Genomic DNA, 26,331 nt, shown 5'->3' with positions numbered 1-26,331 from the left:
TGCTGTTTCCGTCCCTCATCTTGCAGCCTCATTTTTACGGCAGTCCAAAGTAGGCTTTGTGTCCCAGCTTTCTGCAACCCATACCGCTTCCAGTCTTCTCGTCAGGGGATTGCTGCTGAATGTTGGGGGAGAGGGAAGGTTCTTGTCCCTTGATCTGCTGGATGAGACAACTTCCTCGCTAAGCTCCTCTCATCTTCTTAAAAAAAAAAAAAAAAAGAAAAAAGAAGAAGAAGAGCAGCTTGCTAGCAGCTCACCAGAGCAGCCAACTCAGCTGCAGACAGGCGGGCAGGCAGGCAGCCAGGACTGAAGTAAAAGCAGGCTGAGTGTCACTGGCAAAAACCCAGACTGCCTTCCTTAGTTTGGACTGCTCTCCCCTAAAATACATGTGCATAGCCGTGGATCCTTAAGAGCCAAAATCTGTGAATATCCAGTGAGCACAACGTCCAACACAACATAACAATAGACTTTCAGCAGTTTTGCTCAGGTTTCGTTCCCATCAGGAGAGCTAGGTTTTCTTTCCTTTGCAAGTGAAAACTGAGAGGAGCTCTTTGTGTCCCGAGATTTGAAGCCTGTGTAGGCTGTCCCTCCTCCAACAACAGCTGTTTCACATTTAATCCAGAAAATCTGTGCAATTGCTGTCTTTGGGTGCTGAGGAAACTTGCAAAATTACTTCAGTACAGAGTGAAGTATTTCTCAAATTGTCTATCCCCATGATTTTTATATCAATATCTACTTCAGAGAGGTAAAGCAAGATTTATTAAGTGTTTCAAGATTCTCTAATGGAGAAGTAAGTATGAACAAAAATTTGTTTCAACCTGGAAGTGTTTCTCAGTAGTGAAGGTACTGGGTGTTTTTAGCTTCACTGCAGATGGAAACGGATGAAAACAAAAGCAAAGACCAGTTTACAGGTGTGATAAATATGGCACCTATTATCCTGAAGAAAGGGAAGAAATAATGGGAAATTGACAGAGAACTGTAATAAAGAACTGTAATGCGATATTTCATGAGAGGGAAGGGTTTTGAGAAATCTTTGTAGACCTGCCAATCCTCCACCTCCTCCAAGGCTGTGCTTGGAATTTGTGGGAAGATTGGCAATTATTTGGGGCACTTAAAAATCAGTGTAGCTTTAGCTGAAGTAGAACCAAAACAAAAGAGAAAAATCAAGCCTGTCTTGATAGGCTTACCCTTTTTCACATGCATAATATATCTTAGGACATCATCCTGACTCTCACAGCGTGTAGCGGGTGGGGCTTTTTTCCTTCCTACAAAAATGTTGAACCGCAGTGCAATTTGATACAGAAAGTGATTTATTCCCCTGCTGATAACTGAGATAATCTAGCATTCCAGACAAGCACAGTTAATGGATGACTTATCCTTCACCCGGCAGCTGATTACAGGACCTCAGGAGACAGCAAGCAGCTTTGAGTGAGGTTATAGAAACAACACGACATTTTATTTTCCTTTTAGTGTTATTGCAACTATATTGAGCCCTGGAATGCTACGGCTGTATCGGTCTCGGCCCCCTGCAGCACTGGCGTGCATGTAGGTGGGTAGGCAGCATGATCCAGCCTTGCTCTAAGACATTAGTCCTCCCTTTCTGCGATCTCTGTGTAAACATTCGTGGGGCAGACTAATGGCAGTCATTTGCTTGATGCCTGTAAACAGGAGAAGTTCCACCAAGTCTAATGATGACTTTTTCTTAAAAATCCTGCTCACTTATGCATTGGTTTTAAACCCCTCCAGCCCTGAAGGAATGTCGATGTACTGACGAATGCACCTTAACATAAATTGAAAGATGGTACCTCCTGGCATCTGCCACTGGAATTTTGCTCAGGTCGATTCATACAAGCATCCGTTAAAATACCTGAGAAGATAACTGGTATTGCCGTCAGCAGTGGTAAATGAGGTCAGGGCCAATTCTTTATTCTTAGCAAATGCTTCTTCCCAAAGAAGACTCAGACTCAGGGGCTGAGCAGCAGAGGGGAGCTTGCCCTGCTAGGGTATTGCTAAGAAATCATGAGTAGCTTTTTTTAAAAAACAAACATAAAAAAAGACTTCTTTCAGAAGACACCATTCCAGAGAAACTAATTTACTTACATGTCACTAAATATCTGGCTTTGCAAAGAAGTTGTTACGTGATTCAATTTCCTCATGCAGCATAGAGAATTAATTTATTTTCTGAGTTTGTCACACCCCTCTGCATCTTCTGAGCATTGCAATGTCCAGTCCACGCTATGTGTGTCCTTTCTATGAACTTTTAAGTATGACTCAGATGTGTTAATAAAGTACTGGGAGAGTGCTTGATATAAAAATACAGATTTTGCTCCAAATGTGCTTTTAATACAGTTATTTCTCTTTCCAGTACTACCAGCTCAACTGCAAGCAGTTGTGATACGGAATTTACGAAGGAGGATGAGCAGCGGCTGAAGGATTACATCCAGCAGTTGAAAAATGACAGGGCAGCAGTGAAACTGACAATGCTGGAGCTGGAAAGCATCCACATTGATCCCCTTAGTTACGACGTTAAACCTCGTGGAGACAGCCAGAGGCTAGACCTGGAAAATGCAGTCTTGATGCAGGAACTTATGGCAATGAAGGTATTTTATTTATATCCAACAGGTTAACTGCACTGCTGACAGTGCCCCTGCACTACAAAACATTCTCAGTCACACATTTGGGAGGCTTTGATAATGATCACTGGGTAATAAAGGGTACCTTCGTTGAAACAAATAATCAGGGCTGAAAATGCGGTAGTCAGAAAGTGACAGAAGGCAGTGCATTAACAGTGACGAGCTATGTGTGTTTTGAATTAGGCAACGACTTCATCCATGGCTCTAAACTTGGAATGCTCTCCTTGACAAACCAGATGCTCTCTCTAAGAGATACGGCAGCTGAGTTGCTTGAGGGTGACCAAAAGCATGATACAGCACTTCCCAAGAGACTGTTCAGTACTTTACTTACAAGCTTGCAAATGTGCATCTTGAATATTTGTGAACTGAAGCAGAACAAATTCACCTCCTTTAATATTACCATGGGAGGAAGAATGGTCTGTCAGAAGCTATCGTCCCTAATGCTCTCCAGCAGTCGGTCACAAGTCCAGAGCTGTTCTAGGCACTGTGTTGCAATCTGTAGCTCAGTTCAGAACCCGAGCAAAGAGTGTGGTGTGTTGTGACTGGCAGTTCTAAAGACGTGATCTAGAAAAACTGAGCTTTATTGACCAGGAATAGAGCTTATATCATTTTAAATCTGTCTTCTGTGTTGACTTTGAGGGAGGTGAACTAAAGCATCAGAACGCATTAAAGGCAATACAAGCGCATCTCTGCATTTAGAAATTGTCTGGTTTTGGTTCAGCTTAGATAAGTTTAATTTCCGCATGTTAGCAAGTCCTATTTCAGTCAACTAACGGCAGGTATGTCAGGTGATGGTATCATGTGGGACAGCAAATCCTAACAGTTCTGCAAGCTTCTAAAGCTGTAGATTTTTGTTCGCATGTTCTATTCCTGGTTAACTGGTAGCTTAGTAATGATAATTATGTTCTTAGCAGTGCTGCCTTTCCATGATAACAAATACTGTTTGCAATAATGCATTCATTAGTTGCAGTTCAGAAAAAAGATTGCCTGCTACCGTTAGAAGATTTCAAATTACTTGAGTTATTTGAATATATTGTGGCCAACAGCAATGTATTCCCCATAATTAAAGATGCAAGATGTACTGGAAGCCATTTGTAGATAATTAGATGTATATTTCAGATATCACGCTTCCTTCTCCTCTTTTGCCTCCAGATTGTCCCTAAAATGTCTTGTACACAATTCTTACCTCTATTTTTAAGTTGGTTGGTACTGGCAAACTGCAGAGCTATCTCTTGTGATTAGTGCCCTTGCATTCCCTAACCTGGAAGGAATACCAACAGTTACATGTCTTAATTTCTGTCAGTTTTGAGTGCTGGTAGTCCTTTTGTTCACTGATCTATCATCTGACTTGTTTTTGACATATGTTGTCCACTCATAACTTATGGCTGGACCTAGCACACTGGGTTTTCACTGCAGGAATTGTCCCTAGAAGAAGAAGAAATCTGTCTTCTTGGTTGGTTTGTGTGCAGCGCATATTGGAACAGACACACATTTTACACTGGTGGCTGAAGTCACCTTCAGTCCTTTCTGGTGCAGGGAAACTGACAGTACTGTTCTTCTTTATAATTTGTTGTGCTTTGCTGGAATTCACAACTGCAGGAAATCCCTAGGTTTCTGAAAGGGATATGGTGAAAACTCAAGTTTGTCAAAGCTTGGCATGAACTTCTTGGTAAGTGTTCTTCTGCTACAGAAATAGAACCCCCCTGCCTTTCTTCTATTCACAAAGCATTACAAAAGGGACAGCTACACTCTGCGTGCTTTGGTCCCAAGGGAATGTACTACCTTGTTAGCATCTGTGGTTGTTGCTCAGGTCTGCATTACACCTTGCTCAAATGTTCAGCAAGCCGTAACATAGCTGCACCTAAGGGCAGGACTCATGGATGTCTTGGCTTTCTGAGTGCATTTTTTGTATCTATTATTTGGAACTTGTGCCTCATACAGAATAGCGTATGCATTTGCTGTCTTCTGAGAATTTAAATTTCCTTACAGTTTTTTATTTAACTCGAAGCATATGGACTCATCTGTGCTGCAAACAACTTCATCATGTAGCAGCTCTTAATTTGCTCCCTCTTTTCCACATGCTTAGCAAGGATGATACAGCTTGATTGAGCTACTCAAGGATTTCCTGCATTGCTGGGTCTTACAGCCTGCTGCGTCTTCCTGAAACTTGTGTCTGTGTTGGAATCTCTGCTGCGTCTTTTGGCACCTTTCATTTATGACTCCAAGTAAAAACTGATCACCACGTCAGTCATATTGCTCCTTGCGTCCTGTGTTATGCTGATAATGTTCTAAAAATGCCTTTACACCATTAGTTCTTCATTATTGATGAAAATGATCCGTAAAAAGATGGTTTGGGGATAGTTCCTCTGTTGCCCTGTTTATTTTTTTTACTGACCCAGAGTGTAAGACACAGTGGTCCACTAGTACTTCTGTGAAATCCAGTTCTTTGCTTCAAGCAATAATTAACCAGGTTTCCAAGTATATTCTTGGCTGCAGTTTGTCATCATTCAGTGGTCTTGCTTTGAGGTCAGTTGTTGTCATGCCCCAGTTAGCAAGGAGATTACTTCTGATGGGTGTAAATAATTCTTGGTTTACAGCCTTTCTGCATTTCAAAGGACTTAATCTAGATAAGAAGTCTCAGCTTTCTACACTGATAATTTTTCCTCTTTTGTGTACAGATGGTGATAATATTGCTCATAATGTGCTTTGAGACTACACTCTCTTTGTGGAAAACGTTAAGAATCCTGTTGTCCACCTTCGTTACAGCATTTCGTGCTCTTATAGATGTATATAGTAAAATGCTTTTAACTACAGCATGACATTTATCTGCTCTGAGATTGGTTTTACTTCTGAAGGCTCGTATATTCCACCTTGTGTGCTGTGATCCTCCTGGAGTCCCTTTTCATGGCTTTTAAAACTTTTTGCCATGTGAGAGTCCTTGCTATTTTATTCTTCTGGTGTGACCACATCCAACACAAATTTTAATTTGAGGATGCTGCGGTGTTTCTGATTATATTGAATGAGGACTGTTTAATTTTCATTCAGGTTTTCACCCAAGTTAAGAATTACAGTGTTACTGCAATTACAAAATATTCCTCAATATTCAGCCAATTAGTCCAACTGCTAGATTTGGTGCTTGAAGCTTGTGAATTTGCATGGGTTGTATAAATCTTCTGCAACCAACTGGAAGAGTGAACAGTTGCTACCTTCTCCTTCAGGGTTTCATTTTGTAAATGCAGCTTGTGCTTTAGGCCCACGCTCTGAAGAAGCAAATATGTTGAACTGCTGAATGTTTCAGCAGCATCCCATAATTAGGAAAAAAGAGGATAGCAAATATACAAAGGTTATGTTGTCATTGAAGTGAGATTTAGACGCTACCTTTAGAAAACAAATTTTCATGGAAAAAATGACTTCGTATGTGAAGACTAATTAACTCTGAGTAAACCTGAGCTACTTAACTTTTCCTGCATGAAACATTACTGTTGCCACCCTGCCTCACAGATTGTACGTGTCCATACCAGAATCCTCAACTGTAGTTTTAACTTCAACCTTTCAACTCCTTCCTGTTCTTTTTTTGAGAGCCAATAAGACACTGGCTGACAGTTCTTCCACTTTTCCCCTGCTTTGTCTTTGCTTCTCTACTTCAAAGCCACATTGTCTTTACACAAGAAAACTAACGCATGGGGAGTGCTTTTGGGATCCGTGATACGTCTTCTGGGACAGGATGCAAACTTGTGAATTCATATATGATGATCTAAGCTTACTGTCTTCATAGACAAAGGACTTAACCATTGATCCTCAAATTTATTTTGAGCTAGGATATGTAGTGCAAACAAACATCTAGTCTTTAAGTCAAAACTTTTCAATGATGGGAGAAATCCGGTTCCATAGGATTCATTGTTGCTGTGATTAAATTCACCTTTTTCTTTTGGGAAATAAATGTCTCTTATTTCTAGGCTGAATTTGCCTAGGTTCAGCTTCCAGCCTGGGAAGATCTTGTCATGACCCTCCCACACAGATAGCCCTCTTTCAAGAGTATCTTCTGTTCACATAAGTGACAAAATATTCTGCTCAAATTACTTCTCAGCCTTCACTAAGCAGGCTAAGTAGATTAATGGCTTTAGCACTAGAGGCTTAAGAAGCTAAATGCATACGCTTTAGTATACCAGACAATCCAGTTCAACTCCTATAACTAAATTTCCCCATCATTATTTATCAGTATTATTTACATTTTTACTGTTGACAAAGGAAATTAATGGTAAGTTTGCTTAACAAATAAATTTCCGTAAACCGCATTGAATGAAGCTGATTGTGCTTCTAACCTTCAGTTCACAAACATGTAGATAAATAAATGAATTATTTTAAAGCTCACAGAAACCTTTCTAAGCCTGAGGGGTTTTAGGATATGGATTTTATTTTTGCGTGGTTGGTGATTCTGAATAAGCCAATGATTACCTGTGATTACTATATGCTGCTTGTAACTGTGCTACATCTGCGTGCACTGCTTACACTTGATCCAAACAGCAAATTCTTGGTAGGAATGTAGATTCTTTTCTACAGAAGCAATTAGTCTAAATGTGTGCCAAGATTTCTATTTGTATAAACTTTGTTAATAATGGATATAATACAAACAGCACTGTTTTTTAAGGGTAAGGTAAGATACCTCTGATATTTTTGTGACTAGATCATGGTTTTTTGTTTAAAAGAAAAATTTAAAATAGTGATTTGTTCCTAGGCTAGCGAAACAACAAGAAACTTCTATCTTTCAGAGATGTTTACACAGTGAACAAGTCTAGAACTGGACTGTAATACAGACAATGGCTGCATGAACTCAGTATTCACCATGAGGTGACCTAGGGCATGGCAAGCTCAACAGTAAGAACATGATTCTGGGCTGGCTTTTTTTTTTTTTTTCGTTTGATAGTCTTTTTTTATTTGATGGTGTTTTTTGACACGTAATGTAAATTACGTTTTAGGACTATCTCTTTAAATGTTTTGTAGATGTTGTGTTTTCCTTGGTTCAGAAAATAACTAGACATTTCATGGAAGAAACTTTCTGAAGTGTTGTGAAACACAAAGAACCTTCTGGTTCAGGACACCCAGCAGCTGGTTTTCATGGGAGGCTGGGAACAAATGCTGAAAGAAGGGTCACTGCACTTATGCCTTCTTCACATGCTTCTGCCCAGCCACTGTCAGAGCAGATCTTAAAGCAGAGATCTGTCCCCAGATAGCAGTTGTGTTACAGTATTTGACAGCCCTGTCATAAATGTCAGAGTGGCAGAAGAATTACACACAAGAACTAGCTTTCAGAATTGAGCTTCTTTCTAAGTACCAGTGTCTACCTTCTGTGGATCATATTTATGCAATACAAGTGAGTGCAATTTTGTCAACCTCCCATTGTGTGTAGCTGGGATTCTGACCATCTGGAGGAGCGAAATTAAAAATCGACTTCCATTGGTGCCATACCACTTGCCCTTTTTGACTAACTCGTTCTACCACAGAGGCTGGTATTAGGAGGCAGGCGTATGGGATCGCTGTTTTCTGTCCTAGCCCTTCAAACCTATTCCACTGTAATGAGTAAATCCAGCTCTAAATCTTATGCATCAATAAGAAACAAATCTGGCATTTAGGGAGCTGTTTGACAAGACAGTCAGATACTCCTGGTTTTAGGGCGATGGTCTCTCAAGGGCAAGGTAGAACCAAAGAAATTTCAGCACATGTGGCAACCCTCTCAGATCCCTGATACTCTAGTTTCAGCACCACATTAGCTGCTCTGTTGCCTGCGAGCTTATTTCTGAGTCTGACTAGGGATGGCATAGCTTGTCATACTCACTTAGTCTCAACAATTACTGGTCTTTTGACAAATACACTATGTGATTATAAAAAGCCTTCTGGATGCTGATAGTGTTCTCCATGGAAAGAACACTCCAGTAACAGGAGTGGATGAAAAACTTGTTTAACCTCATCTTCCTTTAGGTATGTAGTCCCATGAAGCAGCATGCTGATAATGTTTCTTCAACAGGAGGAGATGGCAGAGCTCAAGGCACAGCTTTACCTGCTGGAGAAGGAGAAGAAGGCATTGGAATTGAAACTGAGCACTCGAGAGGCCCAGGAGCAGGCCTACCTCGTCCATATTGAGCACTTGAAGTCTGAAGTGGAAGAGCAAAAAGAGCAGAGGATGAGGTCTCTCAGCTCAACCAGCAGCGGAAGCAAAGACAAACTGGGCAAGGTCAGGAGTCAAACAAATTTCCAAAATCAGCATAAACGCTATTTATTGTACCCCTCCCCTTCCTATAGCAGTCTTCAGCATGTTAATCATTGCTCTCTTTTGTTTATATGTACGTCTTTTCTCTCTGCTTCAGTTGTTAGGCGGTTCTTTCCATGCTGCGACTTATGAGGACTTTGCAGAATTGCTGTTAAGCCTGGGCTAAAATAAGGTTGTCGTTTTGGGGAGGAGTACAACAAAGCCATTCTTGCCAAACATACTGTGGCTGAACGCGTTGTGTCTTGCCTGTTGCCACTCACTGGTAACAGTGGAAGAGAGTTTAATCAAAATGCCATCCTCCCCCTGCTCCAAACACAAAATATGAAAAAATAGAGATCATTTTTGTGAAGCAGTTACAGCATTGTAATGGCAGTCTCTTTTTCCAAGTCAGACAGTTTGTAATGATTTAAGAATGAAGACTGTTCCTTCCTCAGTGTAATGCTAAGTAAACCCATTTCTGCATTGACATTAATAATTTGCATGAAGAAACAGTGAACCCTAGAAAGTCTTAAATCCCGTTATTGTAGTGCTGTGTCCCCAGACAAAATCAGTAATATGTTTAAAAACAAAATCCAGAGCTAGTGTGTAACTGTGTCTTTCTTACCTGTTTTCTGGCAAAGCATCTTCCGAATTGTTTGATCCAGTGCTTCTTTGTTTCAGGTATGGTGTCAAAAGTAATATAAGGCACCAGCAGTTATGCACACTGTAGCAGAATTCTGCAAATGAGTGAGCTGTGGTGGTTTAGGAAACATTTAGAAGGATTTGTGAAGTGTTAATCCTTCAGTGCACTTCTTGGTGTGTTGAGACACTGCCATGTTGTTAGGGCATTGTGATGTTTATTTCACCTCCATTTTAAAAGTAGCTGTGAACTAAGAGGTTTCCAAAGTTTTCCCATTAAGACGGTAAGTAACTTCAAATTCGATGGCCTTTCCTCGTTTCTCAGGAATGCAGTGATGGCACCGCAACACCGTTAACACTGGCTGAGCTGAGACCCTACAACGAGAGTGAACTGACTGCTGAACTGACCAACGCGCTCAGGCGGTAAGCATCTTCCCTCCACAGAGATGTGACTTGTTCTGCAGGTCCTGGGAGAGGTTTGGTTGTGAGCCGTCGCTCTTACCCTCAAGTGATTTTAAGAGTGAGCACAGATTTTTCCTGTGAGAAAGAAAAGGATCGAAGTTCTAACCTTCCCTGCTCCTTTGCTGTTGTTCTTCAGCTGATGAAAGTCCTCACATGGTGCTCAGCTCCATTCTCCTTGAGGTTCTCTATAATTCAGATTAACTGTCTCCCTAAGAAACCCTCAAAATATCAGGAATGTCCATATTCAGGCAAGAATATGAGGCACAGAACAGTGATGTGACTTGCTTGAGGGCATGCAGAAAACCTTTAGTGAAGACAGGATTTGAAGTGTGATCTTTGGTTAAGAAGCTTGGTCGCAGATTAGAACTTGGGTTGGAGCTACAGGAGTGGGAACTGCAGTGATTTTGATGACTCAGGTGCTGCGTTTGCCTCCTGAGTACGTAAGTAAAGCCACAGTTCAATTACGAGTGACATTGTTGTGTGAAGTATTAGCTTTCAAACGAGAGAGAAAATTGATGTCTTGACAAACTCCTTTTATCAGCAGCCAGGTTTTAAGCCAAAGCTTTCAGTACAGTTATACATTAACTAGGTATTTGTTTGTGCAGCAATTTTTTGCTGCACCAGCAATGTGGTAAACTTCATGACAAAGATATTCGCTGTTTCAATAGATGTTTCAGTACTTGTTCTACCTTTTCTAAGACACGACTGTGTAATATCTAATCTGCTTATTGTATTTAGAACCCGTCCAAAATGCTACTAAGAATTTTGGCTGGGAAGAGTGTATTTTGCTTTTCTGGTGTTTGCACCCACTTTAATGGTGGAACATCCTCTCAGGCAGCTGTGGTGTTTCATTCCTGAAGTGCTTTTTTCATAGGTGCAACTTGTAGTGTACCTAGGGACACTTAAGCCTGAAAGGCATTATGTAAAAATGTAAGATCGTTACCACTGCAGAATCAATACATCTCATACCATTTGCTTAACCGTCTGGCAGTTGCTGAGTATTTAGTTTGCTTGATGCAGGAAAAAAAAATCTGTGGTTAAAATAATCAAAACTGTCATTTGTGTGTGGGCAGATAAAACCCATCAACAAAGTCATTTGCAAAAACATTGCATAGAGCCATTGGCCTTCCTCATACCCCCACGCTCCAGCCCCGGTGTGAGCAGCTCCACTGGCATTTTCTGCCTTCACTCAGGCTCCGGCTGCTTCCTGTTCTTGTTATTTGCTCCCGGGTTTCGAGAAGATGCCAGTGACCTTAGTTAGCGGACGCTGGCATATAGTCATGAAATGTGGTTTGCTAACAACACAGAGAAAAAAACTTTGCTTTATCTACTAGGCCTTAAGTTGATTAGCATGGATTTCCAGCCAGGGGCCTAGTAAGTACAGTTTGTCAGGCAGGAATGGGGAAGAAAAATAATCGGATTAAACTGTACATAAATTTTGGAGTGAAGACTCTCTGTGTAATGGAAATATGACTGTACTAAATGTGATTGCTGCTGCCAGTGGGGCTAAAGCACAGTTCCCGCAGGCTGTGTGGACAGGGTGTTTTTGTCCCTAATCAGTGTGCCAGCCAAATCAGGCTGAATGCTCGGTTCTCCTTATCCTCAAGTCTTCTCTCTGAAAGTCAGTAGGATGTCTGTCTAGCACACGGAGGGAGCTTGCTGCAACCTGTTTAGCCACAGCTATGCTAAAAAATACCAGCAGTTCCTAACTGCCATCCTGGACAAAACGGAGCCTCAGATATCACAGTGAAATTTACACCATCGTAGAGCCACAAAGGAGTTTCAAAAATAATCAAAATGCATTTTCCTCTCTGCAAGTGCTACGGCAGTGCGGAATGCTCCGAAGTGAATGTAATGTCTTTAGGGACAAAGTGGATTTAACTCTTGGCACTTCGCATGTGCCAGTCCCTCAATGCTCTTCCCGCTGCTCTGGGAAAACAAGTGCTGGCGCTGTGTGTGAATCTGGAGAAATCCTGGTGGCTCCCCATAGCACCCTCCTCGCCCACCAGGGAAGTATGACCAACATTCGAAATAAAAAGCACTTTGCCTGGTGTCTGTGCTTGCTGCGGGGCAGGAGGGAGATGTGAAAGAAGTGAGTATTACACACTGCATCTGTGGTCTAGAGACAATATTCAAATGCCGATGTTCAGGAGTGTTTCAGTGCTGGCTGCAATTAGTGCACACATCCAGCAATTGGACTTATCTGTTGTTACACCAGGCAGTAGACACACTGGTGCAGGGGACAGCAGCTCCAAGGGTAGGGGCAAAAATCCGTTTGCTGTTCAGCCTGTCTGTTTGTCAGCGAATGTGATACCAGTCAGCAGCCCTGCTTGCTGCCTCCTCCCCATCCTGCCTTGGCAGAGACAAGAGCCTCAACAGCTCCCCCCTCTGCTGCTTTCCCATTCTGTCCTCCTCGTGCTGTGGAACTGTCAGGTTCTTCTCAGCTGAATAGGGTGAAACCCACATAAAACAGCAGGAGACATCTGCGGTTTGGATTTTGGTGTGGTTTGGCAGCATTTATTTGTTCACAGTCTGCAAATGGCTCTGCAGCGGAACGGTCTCATCCACAGAGGCAGCCTATCTTCTCTCTGCAGATGTGGATTTTCTCGTAAATCTGGAATCCAGCAGCATGTTGTGAAACTCCCCGAGCTGTCATTGGTAGTGCCCATCAGCAGAAATTCAAGGCAGGAGCCTTCATTTATTGTTTCATAACCTATTTGTTCTAGCAGGACTCAGAGGTTTCCCATAGCAGTGTTTAGCATTAAAACCCATCTTACAGGCTTTCCACAGAAATTGCTTTCCTTTCCATGACCACTACGCTAACTAGGAGAAATGTAAATTATCTGAAATTTCCATGTTGTAAAAGTTACATCTAGGTTATCAAATTTCTGGTATTGCAGGCTAAGGCTACTAATTTAGAGACACATCCTGTTCCAGCCAAACATAAACGCTTTATGGCAGAGTCTTTAGGAATTTTGTTTTCCCCTCTCTCCTTTCTTGATGGAGTGATGGAATGTTTCAATGGACATGAAGCCTCGATTTTTTTCTTGAGTTTGACACATCCATAATAAGCTTGTTGGAAGGAAATACTTTATTCTTGGGAGGGCAAAAATGTATTCCCAGCAGCCTCGTGGCCTGGCACTGACACCTCGATGATCGTGCCAGAGGCCACTTTTATGAGAGAGGATCTGATTGAAATACCTCAAAATGAGGCACATTACACAGTCTCTGAAGGGCACCTTAAAATGACATCTTCCTTGTTAGTGTGTTCTGCTCTGCTGCAGCAGGGGAAGGGAGCGCTGTGGATGAGTGGTATGAGTTTATAACTTGGTAGGCACATACAAGGTTATAAAGGCATTAGACATGGCAGGAAGGAGGCAGAAAGAAGAATTCCAGACAGGAAATGCTCTTGCTTTAGCAGGGTGATAATAATGGTGATACAACTAATCTTTTCTTTTTTTCTGCCAAGTTCTTTCATCCTGTGAAAAATGGCCAAGCTGGCAAGACTGAACCTTCTCCCTCTCCCCAGGCCTTAATAGAAATGCTTTGATTGTTGAGGTCCTCCAGCAGTCTCTGCTTGTATCTCCAGTTGCTGATATAGCTTTTCCATCTGCATAGGGCTGTAATTTGTGCATGTATTTAGACAATCCTTTATAAGCAGTAAAATATTTGGGCAGGAAGGATCTGACAATACTAGGTAAGGACCATGGCAGACAAAACACTTTGTCACTAGACTGACTGTTCAGACCTCAGCTGGGTCATCAGTTGGCACAAAATTGTGATCTCCGATGGCTGTGCAGGGTTGCAGGAATTGTGTCAGTCTAGATGTGTTTCAGTATCTCGCTCACAAAAGGGTGACTTTGCATCTGGAAACACAGCAAAGAAGCTATATATTTACCATGTTTGATGACTTTTGAACTGAGAGATAACTGAGTAAGTGATGCTACTAATTGGGGAGTGCCATGGAAAGGGAGAAGAGTGGTAATCAGTAGGACTGGCAAACAGTTCTTTGTCTCTTAAGAAAAACTACATTTCGTACAGAGCTGTGGTCCTGGAAACTGCAGGTATTTCTAGTAGGACATAGAAAATTCATCCTGTTGCAATAGGTTCCATGTGTCTGTTGAGACACAGGAACGTTCTTCGCAGTCTTAGATCCCTATGCCTGTCCAAAGACCACAACCCTGTGTTGTGCCAAACTTCTGATTTTGAGAGAGCAACCGTTTCAACAGAAAGCTGAGCCAAGGCATGGCAGTGACTATTTCCTGACACAGTGTCAGCCAGAGATTAATCAAGCCACCTTCCTTTATTTGAAACTTCAGCTGACTTCACGTGATGACATCTTAGCTTGACGTGTTTTCAAGGGCCACCCTTATTTTCATGATAGAAGGATCCAGGAGTAGGTGGAAGCATCTCTGAAATTGAGGCCTGTCTTGACCAGCAGTAAGGCTAAGTCTTGGAAATGAACAGAGGAATGCCTAAAACACATATTGTAATGATTCAGATTTAAAATTGCCCTTAAGAATTGAATCAGCAAAATCCTCTTTCTGTTTGGCCACAGTACAGGATGAACATACAGTGGATAAAAGTGGGGGGAGGGAGGTGGGGGTTGGTGTTCAGGAGCTACAGCTGAGTTTTTGCAGCATGTCCTCGGCTGCTTTTTGTCAGTTACATTTGCTTATTTCTGTTGTCTCATTATCCAGTAAATAGGGAGATACACAGCTCTGAGACATTTGAAAGCCAGAGACTGGCATGGATTACAGACATTGCAAGTTTCTGGGATCTCTGTGTCTTTTTTGCTGACTGTGCAGTCTCCTGCTGTGGTTTCCCTTGGGTGCCTGAGGGGTTCAGGAGGCATGGCGTGTCTCTGGAAATCCCCCCCCGGAGAGCCCCACTGAGAGAAACCTTTTCAGAAGAAGAGAAATGACTCACGGTGGTACAAGGGACAGATTCCTCAGAAGTGCCTCGGGTAGCTATTTTTTCTATGTGTATCACAGATAACTGTCATTTTTCACTTTATTTTTGACATGGAATAAGTAGTTCTCCTTCCTGCTGCATGGTTATCTGAACTGCTGAGCTGCCGTGCACTTGGATGTAAGCATCATGGGCTGCTCCAAATAGCTCCAGGTCTGGAGAGCTTCCCGGCCGGGCTGGCAAGGCTGAGTGGGAGGTTTGAGCAGTGATGTGGCAGGCGTGCTGCTGCCTCCATCCAGGCCAGTTCTCCCTTTTTGCTGCTGGTCCGTTGTTTCCAGGACCACACCTGGCCTGTCTCCCCGCTGCCGGTGGGGTAGTACATGCCTGTGGTACCGTCTGGTTTTTGAGATCTGCCATAAGCATGTGACGATCAGCAAAATAAAAGCAGTACAGCATCTTACAGCAAATCATTTTTTAAAGCACTCTCCTCCTTTTCTGTGGTCAGGAAAGGCTGCCTGTGCATGGGTAGCAGGCGGCACGGGTGTTCTCAAGCCCACTGATGCCCAGCAGGGTGAGACAGGAAGACCTGACGTTTGAAGAGGGTGATTTTGGCACTCATGTAGTGTTGTTTAGTTCTCCAATATATGAGATTCTTTTCCTTAGCAGGCCAACCCAGACCAGTGAGGCAGGCACGCATTCAGATTGGCTTGGGGATTCTGCGTGCAGGCCTGATGTAAGGCATTAGTATAAACTGCCGATGAAAAGATAATTTATCTGCATTCCTTTTAAATGTCCAGCTGTTATCTCCTGAGAGGAGCTGAATGCCTAGATAAACAATCGTGGGTCACCCTGTTCATCTGGACTCGGCCAAGGCAGAGAGGGGAGTGAGGGAACATGCCAGGAGGATATTAGGAAAGAGTCTAGGAGCGAGGCGTGGGGTGGAAGGTGTGTGCCCCCCCCCCTCAAAGCAGGGACCATGCAGAATGTTAGGGGCCATGCAGGAGGTGCTTCTCCTCCCTCCCCTCCCAAACCCCACATGCCTGGGGGCTGGCCAGCCTGCGTGGGCACCTATGCCCAGGAAACTTTGGGCCTCTGTCCCTCTGGGCTGGCTGCCCCGCTGCTGTGGTGGGGCTTCACGGATGCGAAGCTAACGGTGCCGCTCCGACATGGGAGTCAGAACTTGAAGGGGTCTGCTTGTAGCAGGCAGTGCTCCCTGGCAGGGATTGCAAGGTATAGGATCATCAGGCCCCGAAGGTCCCTGACTTCTCTGCCCAGCTGTGGGAAACTTTCTCACCTCCTGATTTGGTGAGAGCTTGTTACTCCCCAGATTTGGCAAGAGCTGTGGGTGCTCTTGGCCCCAGGGCAGAGGGGTGATAGCTTGTGCTTTCTCAAGAGGGGGAGTTAACTGGGTGCACTCCAAACCAGGGGTAGAAAGATCAGCCTTCTGCATTGCAGGGAGGAGCATCTTCATGTTTGCAGCACTGGGGAATTCTTGATGAAATGAGCAATGGCAGGAAAATCCACTTGGGAAGACTTCTGGCATATGAAACATAAACACGTCTCGAAAAGCCCAGACAGGAGGGAAAATACAAGGTGAGCAAGACCTTGCTGACATGATTCTGGGCAAACACGGTGTCATTGTGCGGAGGCCGAACTGACAGGAACTGCAGAAATGTGCCTGATGTTGTATAGCTTCCTTTACGGCCCTGGCAGAATTCCCCGCTCTCTGCAGTGGGGGAAAACCTTGGGCCCTGCCCACTTGCCTTCCTATTCAGACCATCCCATAAGTCTGAAACAAAAAGCCCTTGAAAACCGCTTAGCAACTGCCCACTGGCTGCGTTGACTGTGAGAATACAAAACAAAAGTCGTTGTTACCAGCATATTAGGCATTTCACTGAAAACAGTGGTTTTAGCAGATGTTGGAGTGGGCTGTGGGCCTCCGAATACACTTGTTCTGAGCTTTTCCTTGGAAAGGGAGCAGTCGGGGATCCCCCCAGCTGACTGCTGGAGTGCCCCGCGGCAGAGAGCTGTTGTGATGGACGGGAGCCATGCCCTCAGACCAGAAGCTTGTTCCCTCTTCTGGGAATACGTGCTGATGCTCTCTGCACACAAGGTGTGGTGGCTGTGCGTGCCGCAGCTCCGGCGGCTGTAGCCGGTTGGAAGAGGAACTGTTGGGAGCAGAAGCTGTGCTGGCTTCTGCGGTCCCATTGACTCGTGACTCGGGGAGTCGCAGAAACAGCGTTTTCCTAAAAATACTTGCTTCTCCTTCCGTCTTCCCATCAAAATACACACATGAATGCTTTCTCAGGAGCCATACGGGTCGGTATTACAGCCCTGGGCATGACAGCAGTGTGAGTTTGATGTGGAAGCTCCTGTGCAAGTTTGCTTCTCAGACTCTGGAAGAGTGTCTGGCAGCAGAAGGCCGTGCCGCAGCCATACGCCGATCCCTGTCGGGAGGGTGTTCGTATGGTTGTTGCATCAAATGCAGTTCCGTCCCTGGTTTGCAGCTTTGACACATTCTTATCCTGGAAAAATGATGCATATGACTAGGACTATTGTTTTAAAATATTCTTATTAAGCCTATAGTGGCTGATTCCTCATATCCTGATGATTTATAATTGCAACCAGGAAAGGGAAGTGGTGCTAGAAATCCAGTAAAGACAGCTAACCCTGGAACGCATTAATGGAATACAGATGGCACCTCAGGATTCATTATCACTCGCGCTCACTGCCCAGCTAAGCAATCAGTTTTGGAGAGACACAGATAAGGACAATTCTTTCTGTACAAACTGAGGTAATTAGTGACAGAAATGGAGAGAAGTAGGAATAGTTAGAGGCACAGGATTTTTACAAAGGGATAGAGCATTCACTGGCCAGCCAGTAAGGTACAGCTCTGAGGTCTCTCATCTGCTACTAAAATAGAAGGTGCAGCATTCCAGGGAAAACTTTGCATGTTTTTCGCATGTAATAGTCATTGACCAAGTGTATATGCATCTTTAATTCCCAGAATAAAACAAGGTGTTTACCGTGCCTTTGCTGTTGCTGCTATGTCTGTCTACTCAGGCGTTACTTTTCTATGAAATGCCTCTTGATGTAAAGATATTTAGATAGGCATGTTTTAAATCAGGAACAGTAAGTGTAAAAGTAGATCCCTATGTGTTGTTTTCGTAAGGTTTTGGGACATTTCAGCACATGCATTCAAACCGCCCATTGCTTTCCCTGAGATTAAAGTGGGAGTAGGCACTGGATAGTGCTGTTTTCACTGACTTCAAGACACTGAGAAAAGCCAAAAGAACTGTCTGGATCTTGTCGGCTCAGAGAATACATGTGTTTTACTGGTGTAAATGTAAATTTGAGGCATCTATAATAGATTTAAAGGATTACCCACTGTCACCTATTTAGCTAGATGGTTCAGAACTAGCATCTGAATAACTAGCTTGTGGAGGCTCAGGGTGCTTACCACCCTGCTGGCTCTGTATCTTTGGCAAGCAGCAAGACAAGGATGTTATAGGCCAAATGCAGAGAAACGCCTCTTGCCATTTAGCCGAGTTCGGTTGAAAGATGTGAGTGCAAAAGCAGACGAAAAGTGATGTAATAGTTTTATCAGGTAACAGTCACCATGACAGCCAAACTTTAACGTGCATGACAAGTTCCTCCAAGTCTTCCCACTGTGTTTCTTTTCCACGCAGCTTTTGTTACAGCAAGTGTGTGAAGGACTCCAGCTGCAGTAAACTGTAGCTCCACAGGGTTCTTTCCCATGGGACTGTGCGCAGTGTCTTCACAACTACACCTTTTCTTCCACGTAATGTTAAATCAGCCTCATGTGATTTTTAGTTTTCTTCTCTCCCCCTGTCCAAATACTGCAAATGGTTATTTCGCTGGACCTTCTGTTCACACTGGGTCGCAGTGCTGGGCCCGGTGCTGCCGAGCCTTCCCCACAGCCGCGGGCTGCAGCGTCCCTTGGAGCAGACAAACACCAAATTTACCCCGCGCTGTGCTGTCGTATCAGTAGTGCCACACACGCGTGAGATAACAGGTCTGGCCTCTGCCAAGTCTGGTCTTCTATTGCGAGTGAAAACTGGGATTTTTGTTCCAATTTTCTTTGCAGAAGACAGATTTTGACTGCAGACTGTGCTGAGTCTGTCTGACTGCTCATTTAGGCTATAAAAAATAAAATTTATATTTGAGGTGGGTGGCAGTGAGCTTTTAACCACTGGGGAAAAAGATTGTATAATTTGAAAACTGAGAGTGTGTTCCTTCAGTGGGAGGACGCATAAAGAATACTGATGATTCCTCATCAACAAGGCCGCTGTTATGTGGTTTTTAATTTGGCCAGTAAGCCGGGGCCCACAGTGCGCTGGGAGAGACTGCTGGCTTGGAATATTTCCCCGTCGGACCTGGTGAAAGCCCTTCTGTTGGGTGTGCAGTGCCCGCGTCCAGCGGCCGCTCGCTGCCGTCAGTGGGCCAGCCTCTGGACTGTGCGATGGATGGGCAGGGGCAGCGCCCGGGGGGGCTCGGCAGAACCCGGGGGGCCTGCGCAGGCTTCGGGGTGCTCGTTCCCGTGGGCTTACGCCCAGGCGAAATCTGGTCTGGTCACTTAGCGGCACTGCAACAAAAACGGGAGGGAAAGGCGGATCACTGCGAAGCAGCTCTAGGCAGCAAGGGGCGGACAAGCGTCTCCACGCATGCAAAGTTCCCGAGTGTCAGGTTTGATGCTGCAAAATCTGACTTTGTCCCAGTTTAGCCCAGCTCCACGTCATTTGTATCCCCTTTTATTTTACTTTTAAATCTAATGTTTTTCTCTCTGGGCTGCCTGTGCTATGAGGACGGGTCGCAGAGAACGGCTCCTGGGTCTCCACACCAGCACCCTTGTGCGAGGGACGGGACAGTCCCACGTCTGTATGGGAGCGGGCTGCAGGCGCCCACCAGCTCTGCAGCGGGGAGCTCCCTGGAGGAACCCCTGCCTCGTGCCACGCGCTCACCTCTGATGGGACACGCTTTACAAAGCCAGCTTAAACCCCAAGATGTAACGCTGAGTCCTCCCCAGAACTTCTGCCTTGTTCGCTTTTTCTTTCCCTCATAGAGGTATTTATAACGTAAAAATATTGTAAGGTGCCTGACTTCCACTTGGGCACACTTCATGTAATTAGTTTTTGGTTCATAATTGGTAAGTAAATATCAGTAACTATATTGGCATTTTAAACCTGACTACTGTGGCTTATTTGACAGAAAGAGTGCCTCATAGGGGAAAATGCCTGTGCTCTCTCTTCTTCTGTATTTCTTGTGCTTGCCCTTTTCTGTCTGTACTTTGTTCTTAACTTCTTCTGTTTCCCACTACCACATGGACGGGACTTGCTTCCTAAAAAATGTTCGTGATCTACTGTAATACAGACTGTAGTACCAGTTGCTAAGGTAAATTCGAGGTAGTAACAGAAATCAGTGGAATTGCTCTGAGGGTGGTGAAACACTGGCACAGGTTGCCCAGAGATATGGCGGATGCCCCATCCATCCCTAGAAACATTCAAGGCCAGGCTGGACAGGGCTCTGAGCAACCTGGTCTGGTCGAAGATGTCCCTGCTCACTGCAGGGTGGTTGGGCTGGATGACCTCTAAAGGTGCCCTCCAACCCAAAGCATTCTACGATTCTGTGACTCTATAGTAATTTCTAAGTAAAAATAAATTTGTTTAGTAAATTATCTTTAATAGCAATCCTGGTATGCTATTTTAAATTAAAATTCCTATATGATTACCATGGTGTTTAACTTCCCTTGGTAGTTTTCTTTGCGATCTCATTCAAACACAGTAGGTGGCATGTGCCAGGTATTCTTAAATTTTTATCTATGTATATTTGTGATTATTTCTTAGTGTGAACACTACATACAATATGTATAAGACGATGATCCACCAGAGCAGTTTGTTTTCTCTTTTGTCTGCTGCATCTCTGATCCTGTATACTAAAATGATGAATGTTATAAAAATCAACCTTTGGAAAAGTTTAATGTAAGAACTACCTCCTGTATTATCCAGGTAGTAGTAAGGAAAACATTTTCAGCCTGTCAACCCAGCACACGACAACCATTCATGCACTTGAAAACTGAAGTGTTGTTTCTGTTTTGAAAATAATTTTCTCCCTCCTTTTCACCTGATCCAGGGAGAAGAAACTGAAAGCTAGAGTGCAGGAGTTGGTGAGTGCTTTGGAGAGACTCACAAAGAGCAGTGAAATCAGACATCAGCAGTCTGCAGAATTTGTTAATGACCTCAAAAGGGCAAACAGGTAAAGGATTTACTAGCAGATGGACGCACCATTTACTTTTTTTGCCATGTTCTGGTAACGCACTGTAATCCTCCCTCTACCTTAATGAGCAGTTTCTGCATCCTTGCGTTCACACGAGTTGACTGTTCAAGGTTATAGTTAGAGATGGGGGAGGTCTGAACCTCCCATGTAGGACAGTGAAAACTACACAGCTGAGAAGAGAGTGGGGGAAATAGGTTACTCTGAGTTGCTAGTAAATGCATTATTATTAAACAAACAAAAAACTCCATTTAGTCAGATTTATGAGTCTGTTATTTTGTTTAAAATTGCTCCATTGTCTTTGACTCTAGCCTCTTTATTAATAAGCTGGCTTTGATAATGACACTGAAATTTTATTGCTCACTCAGTAGATTTTACTGGCGCTGTGTTTGGAAAGACTGTAACTGCCATTCCTGCAAGGAGTCTATCACTCACAATGTAGTTTTCATAAATAAATTATACTTGAAAGCCCTTGCGGGGAGGACCAGTGCCCATCCCAAGCTTTCCTGCCAAGTCAGGTGGAGGCACAGAATATACTGAGCAGCTGACAAATTAGCACAAGGTGCCATCTTGTGAATAGAACTGTTATTTTGTTTTTTAGTGGAAAAATGCAAAATCAGTGCTGGATTTTGTAAGCAGATTCTGGCCATGCAATGTTACGTGTTTAATGTTATATCCTGACTCACAAACGGTGCTCTGCAAGGTCATCATCAGCAACCTCTAGATGGCTCTCTGAACCGTGTTTAAAAATGCTTTCAGTAACAAGGTTACTGGTAAAGGTGTGTACTTGTCCCCCAAAAATTGAGAGATTAGCTATTGATCTGGGTTTAGATCTAATGCATTTTAAAGCACTAGTAAATTTTAAGACAAACAGCACCCAAACTTTGGAGTTCTGTGAAGGTGGGGTTTTTGGGTGGATTTTTGTAGCCCTTGCTAGGAACAAACCTTTTTTGAGTGACCTTGTATCGCCTTGTGTTTCTAACAGCAACTTGGTAGCAGCTTATGAAAAAGCAAAGAAAAAGCATCAAAATAAGCTGAAGAAACTGGAATCGCAAATGATGGCCATGGTGGAGAGACACGAAACACAAGTGAGGATGCTCAAACAAAGAATAGCTTTACTAGAAGAAGAGAACTCTAGGCCACACACCAATGAAACTTCACTTTAAATGCATCTCTTTCAAAGATGCTTAGTGCCATTACAAATTTCTTTCTTTTGGAGGCTTTCAGGTAGCTTCAAATACTAAATGCTCTGACTGTCAATGCTGACACACTTAAGCACCTTCTCTGGGATCCCAGAGAGGTGTCATGGGGATAATGTAAGTGTTAACCTTAAGTACTGTTTCATAATGTAAAATGGCAGTGCCTGAATTATCATGCTATAATTATGTACGTTGTCTGTGTCATTATGTCTGTAGTCATACAGCTTCTCTTCCATTTTAAGTATGTCCCATGGGTAACAGTGCCACACAGCAAAATAATTTGTGTTACGAAGTTTTAATTTGGGCAGTTTGGAGATAATTTTGAGAGTTTTCCTGATCCTTGAGCTCCCTCAGCATACAGCTCTATATTGTACCCTCAAGACTTGCTGCTGTGGTTAAATCAACTAAACAGGCAGCTGCAGAGTGGGGAGATGATAGGCTGGCTTGCTTTTTTGCACCGTACTTGCAGTACTGGTGCTCATGGTGCAGATCAGGTAGGAAAACTCCTGTTGATTTGGGGGAAAAAACCTAGAAACTCTAGCTGCATCTCTGAAAACTGATAATGGTGTCCTTCTTCCAGTTTGTAAGAGGACTAAAGGCTGTGAGTTTCATCATGCCAGACAGACAGTCTGTGCCAAGGTTGGGTAAGAAATTGTACGGGATCTCCTGGTATTTACATTGCATGGTGTTTGCAGTTATTTTGTGAACAGCTGGTTTTTTCTTGTTAATACATTAAAGCCAAGGTTTTCTTTAAACAGCTGGGCCATTTTTGTCATGTGTAGTGCTTATTACAGTTTCCTGTGATCAAGAGGTAGAATGTCTTCTTTTTACACTTGTTTTGACCAAAAAAAGGTACTTATTACAATTGTACCTGTTTAATATTGAATACATAGCCACAAAACTGTAAATATGTAGGAGTATGGATATAGAGCCACAAACAGAATGTGAATGGTGAAGTCTTCATACAGCTTCTTAAGTTAGTTTTTGTTACTGCTAGCATTCTCTTTTGTTTAAGTCACATCACGTTACTATGTTATTAAACCAACTGAGTTGAAAATGCTGACCTATGATGGTAATGAACATTAAGCAAAGCATGGAGATCAGGTTGATTTCTCTAGGGAGAAAAACACAGGAGCTTACCGTAGCACCCGTTTCATTCAGAATCCGCTTCTTTTTGACTATGTAATACAGCTTCCATGTTTTTTTTAACATACCAAACTAGAGTCCATTAACTTCATTAGCCTGTTACCGTGTTACACCTCTACTTCATATTTTTCAGGCTCTGTTTTTGAGTGAATCTTATTTCAGGAGGTATCTATTGTTTTTGCTTCATATGTTGAGTTGCACCTCAGGTTTTATTAGTGAATTTAGAATTGTAACTTCTCTCATTTATTCCTCCAATTTCTAGTACCACAGAAATATTTTTAGGGGACATGAACCATTTTTGTCTACTCTGGGGTGAGGCCAGACAGCCAAAATAGTTGTAGGAATCTGTGTTCAGAATATGGCATTATTGTTAATTGGTCTTGGTTACATCTGAAACTGTAGCAGTTTGTGTTCATGACATCTCTTATTACTGTAGCTGCTCTTTTCTTCTTCTCTTAGGGTAGTGATTCCTAGTTCTCTACAGTCTGATACATCAGCTACAAGGCCAATACCATACATAACTGATTGCAATAGAAAGTTAAAACAATGCTGATTTCAAAATTAAATTGTAGGTGGTGATGTCCTGGGACTGGTTTTGATCAGTCCCCTTTCTCAAGATAATTGCACTTCTTAATTTGCAATACAAATACAATGCAAATTTTTGCAAAGCAGCCTGTTGAGGGAGCAAGCACAATGATTCTTCCTGTCTTTATGGTTTTTCTAAGTATCTAACTACGGTGTTTTCCTTCCTTGGCCAACAAGCTTGTCATGAAAAAGAATGTGGAGTTTTGCTATAAGCTTCAGTGGTAGCTGATCATACTTGTTTCTGGAGAAACACAAAGAAAATTATCCACTGTGTACTGTGGCAAAAACGCAGTTACAGTTTTGTCTTCGTGCATCTAAAATACCCATGTAACTTGAGGTCATTTCAAACTGTCCGTGTGAAATACCTTTCACTTAAAGTGACTAGAAACCACTGCTTTGCTGGATCTCCTCTTAGGCTCATTTTTTTCTAGTTCTTGGTAGCTAGAGCAGCTGTTAAACATAATACAATGACGCTTAAAGCATTTGAATGGAAACCTGTTTCTAAAGGACAGATACAAGTTAAGAAAGCATAAAATGCACCGGGGTTTTAAGGCATAAAAAGCTGCAGTGTCCCTTAGGGCCTTTTTCAGGCCTAACACTTTGCTGATTCTGCACAAACTGAACGGTGGTTTACGCATTTACGGCATAGGGTTCCTTGCCAACTGTTGTTCTAAAAGTGTTTCAGAATAAATTATAAATAATCAGTAAGTGTAAGCCACTGCCCCTTTCTTCCATAGGGCTCACAGATGAAAAAGCAAGACTGGTGTCACAGCCCCTCAGCAGTAGCTGCAGTTGGCCAGGCCACCCGTTGTTTTGCCTGAGCAAGCAGCTACTGCTTCATTTGTTGGCAGACTGGAAAAGGCCAATAGGGAAGTGGTTAAAGGTTTACTGTTATTGTGAACACTGTTTAATATTAACGATTAGCTGCAGTTCCAGTGCACCTGTTAAAATGGCACTAACCCTGAGAATAAACACCAAAAACCGAACTCCTTTTACACAACTGTTTGAAATACCAGTATAGCATCCAGCAGACAAGTGTGCAAATCACCTTGAGTTACAGCAACCCAACTCACTGAACACTTGTTGCAGAATTAATACATTTGCAAAGCAAGAAAAATAGGTGGTTCTTGCCAAAAGAACCTAAGTTGTTCACTCATTAATTAATCTTAGGGTTTTCTTTTGATTTTCTACGTCACCAGAGTGCATGAAACTTTGTACTTCTGAGTGTCTTCAGAAAAAAAGTAATTCTTTTCTAATTAAATGTATAAATCTTCACCAGCTTGAATGTACTGTTAGCTATTGCAAAGCACACGTGACTAAGTTTGCATTAATGTCAGTATTGTTCTACTGGTTTTATTAGGATTTTCTCCTCCTTTAATACTGTACCATACATTGTAATTTTAGAAACTTCTCACCTTACTGAATTAGTTCTAAATGTGTTGCTGCTTTTTAGTTTCCTAGCTGCTGTAAAATAGCTATTTTGTGTTTATTTGATATAGAATTGTAAAAACTGCATTTATTTATACAGAGACATTTATAATACTTATTTTACAAATGTTCTTATATTCTGAATAAATTTCTAATGCTGTTTCTTTGCCTTGGGGGTTACTTTACCATACCTTGTCATCTTATTGTTGAACGAGTCTGCTTAAAGGTACCACAGACAACTTCTCCAAGATAGGTTTTAGCTGAGCTCAAGAGCATTAGTGCTTGCCACAAACCCTCTACAATTTCAATAAACACTTCATTGAAATGGAAGGGGACGTATGAAACTGCTTCCATACATCGACTTCTTTTAATAACAAGTTATATAGACCACCTCCACCCCCCAAAAAATTGCTATTTCATTAATACTTTATAAGCACTCACTGCAGTTCACATACTTCATTTCTCCAGTAACTCTAACAACTGTAAAAAATTTTTTTTTTTTGCTTTCCATTGTATTTGATGGGCCCATCATCCACCTTTACAATTGACTTTAAAAAAATAATACTTCTTTTCGTGGTACTATATATGATCAGTGCTGCTGATTGGCTTAAGGCAACATTTAAACATTCTACAGTGAAAGAATAACCTGTGCCAGCAGCACAGGCTTTACATTTCACACTGATCGGCAATGCTTACATTCATACTTCAGTACTTCAGTAAGTTTATACATAAAGTCATTTAATTTTACAGAGCAAAATTACAGTATAGAAGAAAATGTCCACTTAGTCATAGCCTT

At 42.6% G+C, this 26,331-nt stretch overlaps 1 protein-coding gene across 4 annotated transcripts in view; it reads left to right on the top strand.

Moving 5' to 3' along the window:
• Nucleotides 1–25,701, top strand: part of MCC (MCC regulator of Wnt signaling pathway) — a 230,373-nt gene extending 204,672 nt beyond the window's left edge. For 2 of the 4 annotated variants that reach the window (XM_075411846.1, XM_075411847.1), the window contains exons 13-17: nt 2,363–2,597; nt 8,653–8,859; nt 9,839–9,936; nt 21,037–21,159; nt 22,163–25,699. In XM_075411846.1, coding sequence (XP_075267961.1) covers nt 2,363–2,597; nt 8,653–8,859; nt 9,839–9,936; nt 21,037–21,159; nt 22,163–22,343 — 844 coding nt within the window. In that variant the 3' untranslated portion in view covers nt 22,344–25,699. Of the gene's footprint in view, nt 1–2,362; nt 2,598–8,652; nt 8,860–9,838; nt 9,937–21,036; nt 21,160–22,162 lie in introns of all 4 variants that reach the window. The other 2 variants (XM_075411845.1, XM_075411844.1) reach the window with 2 other exon arrangements.
• The last annotated feature ends 630 nt before the right edge of the window (nt 25,702–26,331 follow it).

The sequence above is a fragment of the Opisthocomus hoazin genome, chromosome Z (genome assembly GCF_030867145.1).
Source record: "Opisthocomus hoazin isolate bOpiHoa1 chromosome Z, bOpiHoa1.hap1, whole genome shotgun sequence".
In the NCBI taxonomy this organism is placed as follows: Eukaryota; Metazoa; Chordata; class Aves; order Opisthocomiformes; family Opisthocomidae; genus Opisthocomus; species Opisthocomus hoazin.
The sequence above is the reverse complement of the archived record's forward strand: the minus strand, read 5'-3'. Positions and strand labels throughout refer to the sequence as shown.